Source organism: Microcaecilia unicolor, chromosome 1 (assembly GCF_901765095.1).
Source record: "Microcaecilia unicolor chromosome 1, aMicUni1.1, whole genome shotgun sequence".
NCBI classification, from domain to species: domain Eukaryota; kingdom Metazoa; phylum Chordata; class Amphibia; order Gymnophiona; family Siphonopidae; genus Microcaecilia; species Microcaecilia unicolor.
The window spans coordinates 671,007,947-671,021,612 of NC_044031.1; the positions used below are offsets into that span (position 1 = coordinate 671,007,947).

A 13,666-nucleotide genomic window follows, 5' to 3' on the forward strand; every position below is an offset into this window, starting at 1 on the left:
TTCATGCAAATTAAAAAAAAAAGAAACAAATTGCTATACATTGCAAAATAAGATATCAGATGTGGCCTAGTGGTTAGGGTGGTGGACTTTGGTCCTGGGGAACTGAGGGACTGAGTTCAATTCCCACTTCAGGCACAGGCAGCTCCTTGTGACTCTGGGCAAGTCACTTAACCCTCCATTGCCCCAGGTACAAATAAGTACCTGTATACAATATGTAAGCCGCACTGAGCCTGCCATGAGTGGGAAAGCGCGGGGTACAAATGTAACAAAAAAAAATACTGCTCAGCTGCTGCGACTGTCGGAGGTAAAAGATTTAAAGCCCCCAGGGCAGCGTGGAGCTGAGGTAAGTGGCGAGGGTAATCACCGCAGCGGCGCCCTCCAGAGGTCAGCGCCCCCCTGCGGTGCTTACCCCGCTTACAGTGTTGGCACGGCCCTGGCTGAAAGGGTTGAAATTAGGACCGAAAGTGGTGAACTGGATAGGAACCTGGTTGACCGACAGGTGGCAGAGGGTGGTAAGTGGAATCCGCTCGGAGGAAAGGAAGGTGAGCAGTGGAGTTCCTCAGGGGTTGGAGCTGGGTCCTATTCTGTTTAATATATTTGTGGGAGATACTGCTGAAGGGTTGGAAGGAAAGGTGTGCATTTTGCGGATGACACGAAAATAGCCAATAGAGTGGATACCCTGGAGGGAGTAGAAACAATGAGAAGGGATTTATGAACCTTAGAAGAAAGGTCAAGGGTCTGGCAGTTAAAATTTAATAGTGATTTACTTCCTGGGGTACAATTCTCTGTTCGGTTTTTATTTTTATTGTTAGATACTACATGAAAAACCTCTATATCATATTTGATATTATACCTAAAAAACCTAGTGCTAAGTACGTGCTTTTTTTTTCTTTTTTATTTGCTCTTGTGCTCAGTGATGGTGAAAACCGTCTGAACCTTCTCACAGTATTAAGCTGTGGTTATTCCCGTTATGACATCATCGCACCCCTGCCTCCTCCTTATCTTAATTGTTGTCTAAAATTTTAATACTGTTTTCCAAATTACTGATGTTAAATGGATATAGCATATAGCACTTATCTCAATGAGGGGTGATCACGATACCAGCGGATACTGGAGTGGTGTGCTTGGAGTCCCGACTCCAACTAGTGCTGACTAGACTGCAGTTTTCAAATTCTGCGGTTCCAGTGGACAGTCTCGTTTATCTTTCCGATTCCCTACATGCAAGCATGTTTCGCTTGTTGGCGTCCTCAAGGGAACGGAGTGCTAGAACAGATTTAAACGTAAATTCAATTTCTCATTGGAGTATCACATATACATCTCCACATTATGTCCAATTATATAACAATATCTTTAAAACTTATCTGAATAAATGTGCTGAAAAATTCTTTCGGCTGACCTTAAGTGGGAACTGTGCAGTCTCAACCTCCAACCGACCAAACCGCCGGCGCATGCGTGGTCTCCCCTTTTGTCATCACCTACCTTTTAATTGGATATCGGGGGGGGGGGGGGGGGGTGTCTAGACCCACCAATCGATCTCCTTGTCTAGGCCCCTTGGTTCCACTGTCTTCCATGGATAAATGAATCGTTGTTCCATTTGCAGTAGTCTGGATACTATATCTCCTGTGAAATTGTCTGGTAGTTTTTGTAATACTATAAAGAGAAGATCCTTTTCCTGATGCCCTGCTTCTGCCAAATGGGTGACTAGGGGTGCATCTTTTTTCTGATTTCTTAGTTTGCTGAGGTGTTCCGCAATGTGGTCCCTGATGCGTCGGTTCGCATGTACCATTTTGTGCATGGACATCGGATCCTGTTTATTACCCTTCTTGATTCACAATCAGTATTGTTTCATAGTGTGTAACTTCGTCCAGTGATCAGATTTATGACTTCCGAAGTACACCACGCATACCGGCAATACACACACCGGTGACATTTTCCATGTCCCCCTATAGGGGATACATCACTATTTTATTAGTGCTATTGAACAATTCTCCTAAATTTCTCGATTTTTTTATAAGCAAAACAGAGATCTGAAGAGATGTTATGCAATTTCAACAGTGGCCAATGCCGTCAGATAATTCTTTTGATGTGATTGGTCTGGTTGGAGAAAGGTAAAACACACACCATACGATTTAATGAGTTACGGGAAGGTGAATGAGGTTTTTTTAGGTATAATATCAAATATGGTATAGAGGTTTTTCATGTAGTATCTAACAGTTAATATTTAATGCCAAGAAGTGTAGAGTGATGTGCTTAGGGTGCAGAAACCCTAAAGAGAGATACCAAATAGGAGGGGGGAGATTAGTAAACTCGACTCAGGACAGAGACCTTGGGGTGTTGGTGTCTGAGGATCTGAAAGTGAAAAAACAATGCGACAAGGCGACGGCTGTGGCCAGAAGGATGCTAGGCTGCATAGAGAATGGCATAACCAGCTGAAAAAAGGAGGTGTTGATGCCCCTCTACAAGTCATTGGTGAGGCCCCACTTGGAGTATTCTGTTTAGTTTTGGAGGCCGTATCTTGCTAAAGATGTAAAAAGACTGGAAGCAGTGCAAAGAAAAGCAACAAAAATAGCATGGGATTTGCATTGCAAGCCGTACAAGGAGAAACTTGCTGACCTGAACATGTATACCTTGGAAGAAAGGAGAAACAGGGGTGACATGATACAGATGTTCAAATATTTGAAAGGTATTAATCCGCAAACGAACCTTTTTCGGAGACTGGAAGGCGGTAGAACTAGAAGACATGAATTGAAGTTGAAGGGGGGCAGAATCAGGAGTAATGTCAGGAAGTATTTTTTCACAGAGAAGGTGGTGGATATGTGGAATGCCCCCCCGTGAGAGGTGGTAGAGATGAAAATGGTAATGCGTGGGATAAACACAAAGGAATCCTGTTTTAAAGGAAACCGGTTCTGGGCAGACTTCTACGGTCTACGCCGTGATCGTGACTGAATAGATAGGGATGGGCTGGAGTGTAAATTTTAAGGGCTCAACGTTAGCTTCAGAACTTAGTACAAGAAGAGTGCTGGGCAGACATCTACGGTCTGTGCCCTGAGAATGCCAAGGACAAATCAAACTCGGGTACACAATATAAAGCATCACATACCATATAAAATACTACTACTTAACATTTCTAGAGTGCTACTAGGGTTACGCAGCGCTGTACAAATTAACAAAGAAGGACGGTCCCTGCTCAAAGGAGCTTACAATCTAAAGGACGAAATGTCAAGTTGGGGTAGTCTAGATTTCCTGAGTAGAGGTGTAGTGGTTAGGTGCCAAAGGCGACATTGAAGAGGTGGGCTTTGAGCAAGATAATCAATGAGTTTATCTTGCTGGGCAGACTGAATGGACCGTACAGGTCTTTATCTGTCGTCATTTACTATGTTACCAGCTATAATAATTTTTAAGCTGTTTTTGTTATTTCATGATATTTATATCTAGATATGGGAAGCCTTCAAATAAATTAAAAAGCTGTCCAATAAGTACTACTACTACTATTTAGCATTTCTATAGCGCTACAAGGCATACGCAGCGCTGCACAAACATAGAAGACAGTCCCTGCTCAAAGAGCTTACAATCTAATAGACATTTGTCCTCCACCTTTTAAGGCACTGCCTCTCCAGTTGAAACAGCTTTAGACTTGTTACTGATGGGCCAACAATAAAAAAAAAAAACGCCAATGTGGATGCAGCAGCTCATAGGGTTGCTTGCTTTGTTTTGAGTGAACGGGGATGACGGCTGCGCTGGGAAGGAGAAACTTAGATAGTGCTGATTGGCTTCTTTGCGCCTGCTGTGCTGTTTCCTTTGACACAACTTCCTGCTTCCTCCTGTGTAAGGCGGGATGCCTCAGCGGGAGAGGAGTTGTGGTCTAGGGGACGGGGCACCGGAGAAAGAAAGCTGTGGGATTGTTGGGCGACCTCAGGTATGAGCTTGACCGGGGGTGGGGGGTTCCGGGAGAGGTGCAGGATCGCGGATAAGGAGGATAGTGGAAGCCGGAGAGATGGCAGATCATGAGGGGGGGGGAGAGTGTGAGACCCTTCCCCTGATTCCCGAATGCGTTTGAGGAAAGGTGCTTGGCGTGCGTAAGTGTGAGGGCAGCCGAATGCGTGTGTCACACGCCTAATGCGTGTGACTTGGTATCTTTGTCCAGGTCACCCTTTCCCGACGCCTGTGGGGGCAAATGCGGACTAGCCTGTGGGATTAACTCTGTTACTATGGTGAGTGATGTCGTCTTTTCGGCATGTTCCCGTCCTGAAAACTTTGAATATGGTATAGGCTGGAGACTGTTAATTTTCTTACACAGCTCATGCCTCTGGCAACCCACACCTTAGGGCATAGCTGATGTCACTTCACCCCTTCTTCTCATTCCAGTTGTTCTCATTGCCGCCTACCTTCCTATTCCGAGACACTGAGACGCTTCTAGGATACTGCGCTTGGCAGTAGTGTCCCTCTACCATCCTAGGGTACAGCGGCAGTCACTGGTATCGCCCCTTTCTAGAGCACAGTTCTGTCACACCTCTGAGCACAGATCCTGTTGCTTCCCAAGTCTGGGAACAGTTTCTGTCACAGTCACGCCCCATATGCCACAGCACAGCTTCTGTCACCATGACTCCTTTCCTGACCCAGGATTCAGCTTCACTTTTCACAGCCTAAGGCATAACTTGACAGTGACACCTCCCACATCCTAGGTTGCAGCTCATGTCTGTGTGTCATCACTCCAGGACAGCTCCTAGAATTCTCCCCCCCCCCAAAAAAAAAAAAATCCCATGGTACAGCTCCTGTTATTGTCACGGTCTCATCAAGAAGTCAGCTGCTGCCCTCTCTTTCCTAGTCACATCTTGTCCCTACTCCTTGAGGGAGCTGAATCCAGGGGGAAAGAACTCTTACTGGGAAAGACACATGAATTGAGGAGTGTTTTTCTAGATCTAGCCCTTAATATGGAATGCTGTATTAAAGATCTCAGAGACCAGGGCATTGCTGCTGTCGCTCTTTCTCCTAACAATCTCTCTCTTTGAGCCTGATCTACTAAACTATTTCCTATAAACATAGATTCTATATATGATGTCTAAAAAATGGGTGCTGAAATGAAATACACCTAGGCATATTTTATAAAGTATGCCAAAATTTCTGCATGGTTTATAGAATACGCCGAGCAACTAAATTTAGTCGTGGGCACTTACGCAAAGTAAAACTTGATATAAATGCCGATGCCTAAATTACGCACAGACCGGGTGTATTCAATAACCAAATGCATAGATTTTAGATACGCCCATGACTCGCTCATGGCATGCTCTCTTTTCAACGATGCAACTTAGAATTTATGCCCATCATGTTATATTCTTAGACAGTTGTGCGCATAAATTCTGATTAGTGTCAATGATTGTTAATTGGCAATTATCAATGCTGATTGGCTTAACTAATTAAGTTGCACATGCAAATCCAGAATGTGACTGGATTTATGCACGCAATTTAAGTTGTGCTATATAGAATCCTGGGGAATGTGGGTAAAACCATTTACTATGTGGATCCCTTTATGCACCCATGGATGCTGTTGGTTTGATTGCTGTTTCTTCCCTTCAGAATGGAATTTGACCCTTGGATTTCTGCATCCTAGGCACATGATTTAATACTTTTGGGATTAAAGTGTAGTTACCGTACTTTTGATCATTTTTATATATTTAATATAATTTTTTTATCGACCACTCGTGGCATGAGAAGTCAGCTGGTGCATTATGAAGTTGGTAGGAATGGGGTGGTAGGGTGTAGTGCTTTCTTATAGTCTGATTATCTTCAGACCCTTCTTAGATAGGGACTAGGGCAGCCCCAGGTCCGGAAAATCTTCCTAGCAACAAAGGTTGCTAAAACCTTCGAGTGCCCAGGTGCACGCACCGCGCATGCATGGCCATCTTCCCGCCCGTCACGAGAGAGTCTTGCTTCAGTTTTCTTTTTTCCGCGGTCAGGAACAGCTGTTTACGGTGGTTCTGTGCCCCTAGAAAGAAGAGCCTTCATTTTAGTCGGCTTTTCGTCGTTTTTTTTCTTCTTCGTCGTGCTCGTTGCATTAAAGACCATAGTAGATCAAGTGTCTCTAAAGAAAAAGCAGGCAAAAGATTCAAAATTTACACTGTCAACTGCTGAGCAAGATGTAAAGAGCAACAACAAACATATAGAAATGCTGCAGCAGTGAGTGGGGTGGAGGAAAGGTTCGGAGGACTCCGGTAAGTGGGCAAAGGCCGAGATAACACTCAGCATGAGAAAGAAAGCAGAAAATGGAAGAAGTGCAGGATGCAGGCTCCCGCAGCCCAGAGTAATAACCAAATTTCTGGAGTATGTATGCTCATTCACGATGGAAGACCTTCTCTGCCTGATCCATGAGCAGCTTCAGTCTCTGAAGGGCTGCACTCGTCGGCTGTCTGTGATCCTGAAGTTCAGTGTGCAGGGAGTGAAGATGTACAGTGCAGATGGAGAGACTCTCCTGATGGCTCACGCTCTTCCACGGATCCTGTACACTACTTGCCGGCCCAGGACTGCCAGTTTGCATTTGTAGCTCGGAATCCACAGAGCCCAAGCCATGAGCTTTTCTGCCACCTGTATGTTGGCAGCCAGTCCAGCGAGGTGCAGCTGTGGAACCTGCTGCTCTGTTGCTCCTTCCAGCTCCATTACCTGGCATTGCATCCTGGGGAGGAGGAGCCCTCCTGCATGGAGCCAGCGAGGCCACCAGAGAGAGGCACTGGAGTGGCACGAGATCCACTAGACTCGGAAATCTCACAGAACGTCGATGCCCTGGTGTCCTTTCGCAGGCTCTCAGGCACCAGTGTGAAAGAGGTAAATGGAGTCAGAAGCAGTCCCAGAAACACTGCCCAGTGAAATCCGTACTGCTCCCCGACCCTAGTACGCAAGAAGGCCATCCAAAGCAAGGCTATCCGCTCAGGGGCCTATCGCTGTACCAGCTACAACGCACAGCTGCAGCGCCCTGTCCAGGGGACACCGCAGCCTGGAAGGTGTAGCAACACGACTCAACTGTCGGAAAATGAGGACCTTCTGCAGGAGATGGTCTGGTCCTTTGCAGGTATCTGCAGGGATTCTGTAACCTCGCTCCTGAGGAGGGAGGCTTTAGGTGCATTCTTGTTACAGAAAGAGCCAGATTCTGCAAGTTGGACCTTGGCAGTGAGAACGCTGTGTGGCATCATTCCTTACCAGGTGTTAAAGTCTGAGCTGGGCACATACAGCTTAGAGCACTTAAGTGAGGAGTTTCCTAGCCTGGCGGCTCTCCTGGAGCAGCATTCGACTCCAGAGAGTGGCCTCTTTGACTGCCTGGATTTGGGATGTGTACCTCACTATTACGAGGAGCAGGACTGAAGGCCGAGCTGGACTTTGGGGCCCCAAAGCCCAACCTTGCAGATAACGCAGGAGCCAGACCCCAACACTAAAACTGTGGCCTAGGTGTTTTCCACAGCACCTTGCTGCACAGGCTGCTCTGTGTGTACGAGGTGGGTGGTGGAGCCACGTTCACATCTACACTTGCTAACAATCGGATGAGGAATGCAGATAACACCGAAAGTGGATGAGAGCTTCAGAGGATGTTGGGGGGGGGGGTTGGAGTCTGCGTTTCAAAGACCTTTATGGGTAGTGAGGAACATCCTCGTTCTCCTCTTTAGGTATCATCAGGGGACGGGGCTCTTTTATTCTAGCTGTCGGCTACTTAGGAGGAGCAGTTGAGGGAAGCAAGTCGCTTTAGCCTGAGAAATAGCCAGAGCTGTTAGGCAAAGCTGCAAGTTCTGTTTGACAACCTCGGCTGTATCGTTATGTAGAGTCGGAGCAAGGAGGACTCTCCAGTCTTCCCAGTTTCATTGTTCCAGTTTCTCTCTCATGTTTCTCTCAAAATGCACCAGAACAAACCAACATTGATTCCTTTAATCTAGTTTCTTTAATTACATTGATATTATTGAACGTTTTACCTTGTCCTGTTATTACCTACCTGCTATGAATTATTTATTCATTTACTCCTAATTCATTTGATATTTTATTTGTCACATCTAATTTACTTGATATTTCCATATACCTTAACTGTAACACCTTTCTGTACTTATCATTCCGTTAATGGTGATCGCCATTGCGGCATAATTGTAAGCCACATTGAGCCTGCAAATAGGTGGGAAAATGTGGGATACAAATGCAGCAATAAATATACGAATGCCAGAAGCTTAAGAAATAAGATGGGAGAGAAAGAATATCTTGCACTAAATGAAGAATTAGATATAATAGGCATCTTTGAGACCTGGTGGAAGGAGGATAACCAGTGGGACACTGTCATACCAGGGTTCAATTTATATCGTAGTGATAGGGTGGATTGAATTGGTGAGGGGTAGCATTGTATGTTAAGGAGGGCCTTGAATCAAATAGGTGGAAAATTCTGCAGGAAACAAAACACATCTTGGAATCCCTGTGGATTGAAATTCCATGTGTAAAGGGGAAAAGGATAGTGATAGGAGTGTACTACCATCCACCTGGCCAGGATGAACAGACAGATGTAGAAATGTTATCGGAAACTAAAGAAGCTAACAAACTGGGGAATACAATAATAATGGGTGATTTAAATTACCCCAGTATAGACTGGGTAAAGGTAACATCAGGGCATGCTAGGGAGGAAAAATTCCTTGACAAGATCAAAAACTGCTTCATGTAGCAGCTGGTACAGGAGCCAACAGGAGGAGGAAAAATTCTAGACCTAGGGTTCCTTTTACCAAGCTGCATGAAAAAGTGCCCTACACTAACAGCGGGGGCCGTTTTTTCCACGCGTCACGGCCCTTTTTACCGCTGCAGGTAAAAAAAGCCACCAGCACACATGGCCATATGGTGAGAGAACTCTTACCGTATGGCCATGCGGCAGGAAGCCCTTACCACCACCCATTAACCGCTCCTGCACTAACCTGGTGGTAACTGGGCAGCATGCGGTGATGCCCGATTACTGCCGGGTTGTCGTCACGCAAGCCATTTCTGGGGTTTTTCTTTTTCCCCCAGAAATGGCATGTGTTCGTTGCGGGAGTACTGCCGGTGGCTGTTTTGGACACTTTGTAAAAGGGCCCCCTAATCCTGGTGCAGGAGGTAATGGTGCTGGGGCCGCTTGATAACAGTGATCATAACGTGATCAGATTTGATATAAGCTCTGGAGTAAGTACACACAGGAAATTCAATACATTAGCATTTAACTTTCAGAAATGGAGACTGATAAAATAAGAATGGTGAAAAAAAAAAAAACCTTAGAGGAGCAGCTGCGAAGGTCAAAAATTTACATCAGGTGTGGATGCTGTTCAAAAATACCATCCTGGAAGCCAAGGCCAAAAATATTCCGTGTATTAAAAAAGAAGGAAGGAAGACCAAACGACAGCCAGCATGGTTAAAAAGTGAAGTGAAGGAAGCATTGGAGGCAAAAAAACATAGGGAAAGGGAAATGGGACTTGATATACCGCCTTTCTGAGGTTTTTGCTACTACATTCAAAGCGGTTTACATATATTCAGTTATTTTGTACCAGGGGCAATGGAGGGTTAAGACTTAAGTGACTTGCCCAGAGTCACAAGGAGCTGCAGTGGGAATCGAACTCGGTTCCCCAGGATCAAAGTCCACTGCTCTAACCACTAGGCTACTCCTCCTCCTCCATAGGTATATTAAAAGCAAGAAGCTGGCAAAAGAATCAGTTGTACCGCTCAATGACAGAGGGAGTAAAAGGGGCACTCAGGAAAGGCAAAACCGTAGGGGAGAGATTAAACAAATTCTTTGCTTTGGTCTTCACTGAGGAAGGTTTGAGAGAGATACTGGTGCCAGAAATGGTATTCAAAGCTGATGAGTCAAAACTGAATGAAATCTCTATAAACCTTGAAGATATTAAAATGGTGCAATTTGACAAATTGAAGAGTAGTAAATTTGCCTAGACCGGATGGTATTCATCCCAGTGTACTAATAAAATTTAAAAATTAATTTGTAGAACTATTGTTAGTAATATGTATCTTTATGTATTATCTTTAAAATCAAACATTGTACCGGAAGATTGGAGGGCGGCCAATTTAACACTGATTTTTTAAAAAGGTTCCAGAGACGATCTGAGAAATTATAGACTGGTGAGCCTGACGTCAGTGCTGGGCAAAATGGTAGAGACTATTATAAAGAATAAAATTTGAGAGAATTAATGAGACAAAGTCAACATGTACATAGATAAGTATTGCCATACTGGGACAGACGAAAGTTCCATCAAGCCCAGCGTCCTGTTTCCAACAGTGGCCAATTCAAGTCACAAATACTTGGCAAGATCCCAAAAAGTACAAAACATTTTATAGTGCTTATCCCAGAAATAAGCAGTGGATTTTCCCCAAGTCAATTTAATAATGGTCTATGGACGTTTCCTTTAGGAAGCCGCCCAGATCTTTTTTAAACCCCGCTAAGTGAACTGCCTTTACCACATTCTCTGGCAACGAATTCCAGCGTTTAATTACATGTTGAGTGATGAAAAATTTCCTCCGATTCGTTTTAAATGTACTACTTTGTAGCTTCATCACATGTCCCCTAGTCCTAGCATTTTTGGAAAGCACAAATAGATGCTTATGTCTACCCGTTCAACTCCACTCATTATTTTATAGACCTCTATGATATCTCCCCTCAGTCACCTTTTCTCCTAGACGCTTTAGCCTTTCCTCATAGGGAAGTCGTCCCATCCCCTTTATCATTTTTGTCGCCCTTCTCTGTACCTTTTCTAATTCCACTATCAGGCTCATTTTCAAAGCACTTAGCCTCCCAAAGTTCCATAGAAACCTATGGAACTTAGCCTCCCAAAGTGCTTTGAAAATATGCCTCTATATCTTTTTTGAGATGCGGTGACCAGAATTGAACACAATATTCGAGGTGCGGTTGCACCATGGAGCGATACAAAAGCATGGATTAATGAGACAAAGCCAACATGGATTTAGTGAAGGGAAATCTTGCCTCACCAATCTATTACATTTCTTTGAAGGGGTGAGCAAACATGTGGATAAAGGTGAGCCGGTTGATATTGTGTATCTGGATTTTCAGAAGGTGTTTGATGAAGTACCTCATGAAAGGCTCCAGAGGAAATTGGAGAGTCATAGGATAGGAGGTAATGTCCTATTGTGGATTAAAAACTGGTTAAAAGATAAAAAAAACAAAGAGTAGGGTTAAATGGTCAGTACTCTCAATGGAGAAGGGTAGATAGTGGGGTTCCCCAGGGGTCTTTGCTGGGACCGCTGCTTTATAACATAGTTATTAATGATCTAGAGATAGGAGTAAGTAGTGAGGTAATTGCAATTGCTGATGACACAAAGTTATATAAAATTGTTAAATTGCAGCAGGATTGTAAAAAATTACAAGAGGACCTTACGAGACTGGGAGACTGGGCATCCAAATGGCAGATGACGTTTAATGTAAGCAAGTGCATAGTGATGCATGTGGGAAAGAAGAACGCGAATTATTGCTTCATAATGCAAGTTTCCACACTAGGAGTTACCAACTAGGAAAGGGATTTAGGTGTCATCGATACGTTGAAACCCTCTGCTCAGTGTGTGGCGGTGGCAAAGAAAGCCAATAGAATATTAGGTATTATTAGGAAAGGAATGGAAAACAAAAATGAGGACATTATAATGCTTTTTTATTGCTGCATGGTGCGCCTGCACCTCATTTGTGTGCAGTTCTGGTCACTGCATCTCAAAAAACATGTAGTGGAATTAGAACAGGTACCTGCTGTTACAGAATACTAGTGTAAGTCTGCATTTTCACGCTTAACTTTAGGCACAAGCATTTATGCCTGCTCAAAGGCTGGTGTAAATGCTCATGCCTAAGTACTGGCAGTTAGGTGTGTAAATGACAGTATTCAATAATGTGGCGCCTAATTTCTTGGCAAGCCCCTGACCTGTCCATGCCCCTCCCAAGTTCACACCCCTTTGGAGTTGCGCACCATAAAAATGAGGTGCTCGGTTTATAGAATAGTGGAATAAGTTGGTTATGTGCTTAACTACAAATTATTGCCAATTTGTTCTCATGGCCAATTAAGTGCCATTTTAGTGCTAATTAGCCAATTAAGGGACACTCATAACTGACCCTATTCTATATCATACACCCAATTTCACACTCAAGTTTAGGTGCAATTTATAGAATTTGGGGGTTTATGTTTTCGCTATCCAATAGGTTTTAAAAGAATGACAAACACACATGATCCAAGAACACTTCTTAAAGTTTACGAAAACCCACTTAAAACCAGGGTGAGCAGGATGTTCAATTTAAGAAGGGAGAGAGGTGCAGTATTTTGGACTTGGGCTGGCTGCTGGAACCAATAAGAAAACTGGTTGATTTAGTCCAGCCATTCCCAGTCTAGTCCTCAGGGCACACCTTGTCCGATTGGGTTATCGGGATATCCACAGTGAATGTGCATGAGATAGATTTGCATACACTGCCTCAATTACATTCAGTCCAACTCATGAATAGTCATTGTGGATATCCTGAAAACCCTATGGGACTAGGTGTATCCCCAAAGACTGGGTTGGGAATGGCTGATTTAGTCAGTAGATTTCACAGCAGAATTAAGAATAAAGAAAACAAAATATGCATGTGAGTCGCTAATAGGCAGCTTATTAGCTGGAGGGCATTATTTTCTATTTCTTTGAAGTGTGTTATGTGTGTCTGTGTTGGTTCTGTGTTTGTGACCTGGAGAGTACAGCACACAGAGAGGCATGTTTTCATTGTCAAAAGTTTCTATGCTGCAAAAGCTGGAACTGCTTCTCCCATAGAAATGCATTGGGACAAAGTTTTGATGTGAGCTCTCTTCCCTGGAATCCCCAATCTGATTTTGCCCACTTCTGAACTCTGTACCTTTTTTGTTGCTTTTCCTTCATGCTGTGTTTGGTCCAATTGTGTTACATTTTTGGGAGAGGTTTAGCTCCCAGACAGACATTCTCGTCCACTTAGGTATAATTTTTTACAGTTTTCTTTGGATTGGAAAGAATAAAATGGTTTGGACAAGTTCACGGAGAAAAAAGTCCATAAATTGTTTTTAACAAAGTAGACATTGGGGCTTAAGCTATCTATCTTTAGGGATCATCCTGCCCAAGTACTTGTGACCTGGATTGTCTACTGCTGGAATCAGGATAGTGGGCTTGATGCATATTTAGACTGATCTACTCAGTTATACATTTAATACTTAAATATGCTTGCCTTGCATTTTCTATTTCCATGTATCTTTGCTCAGGATAAGAAAGTTGAGTTAAGATGATTCTTTCATACATCCATGCATTATAGTTCTTTCAACTTGCAGCTCTGTCAGTGACACCTCCATTAGTCTACCACAAATGTATGCTCAGAAATGACTCGTGCAGGTGCTTTGTTCTCATTACTACTTAATGCTTTCTGTTTTCAGTCTTCGTTTCAACGTTCGAATAGTCATGACAAAGTGAGGAAGATAGTGGCAGAAGAAGGACGCACTGCAAGGAACCTGATAGCCTGGAGCGTCCCACTGGAAAACAAGGAAGATGATGGTAGGTTTTTGGCAAAAGAACAGCTTGAAACATAAGGCCTAATGAGGAAATAGCTTGCACATTTTAGATTTAAAATTTTAAAGTAATCTTTTAGCTTCTGTAATTTCTGCCATTTTCCTGTTTACAGGTACAGAGGATTAGC

At 43.7% G+C, this 13,666-nt stretch overlaps 1 protein-coding gene across 1 annotated transcript in view; it reads left to right on the forward strand.

Moving 5' to 3' along the window:
- The first annotated feature begins 3,835 nt into the window (after positions 1–3,835).
- The window catches only part of SCAPER (S-phase cyclin A associated protein in the ER), a 960,370-nt gene continuing 950,539 nt past the window's right edge, over positions 3,836–13,666 (forward strand). Inside the window, 2 exon segments of the mRNA XM_030187331.1 lie at positions 3,836–3,916; positions 13,407–13,524. Of these exon segments, the coding sequence (XP_030043191.1) occupies positions 3,836–3,916; positions 13,407–13,524 (199 nt within the window).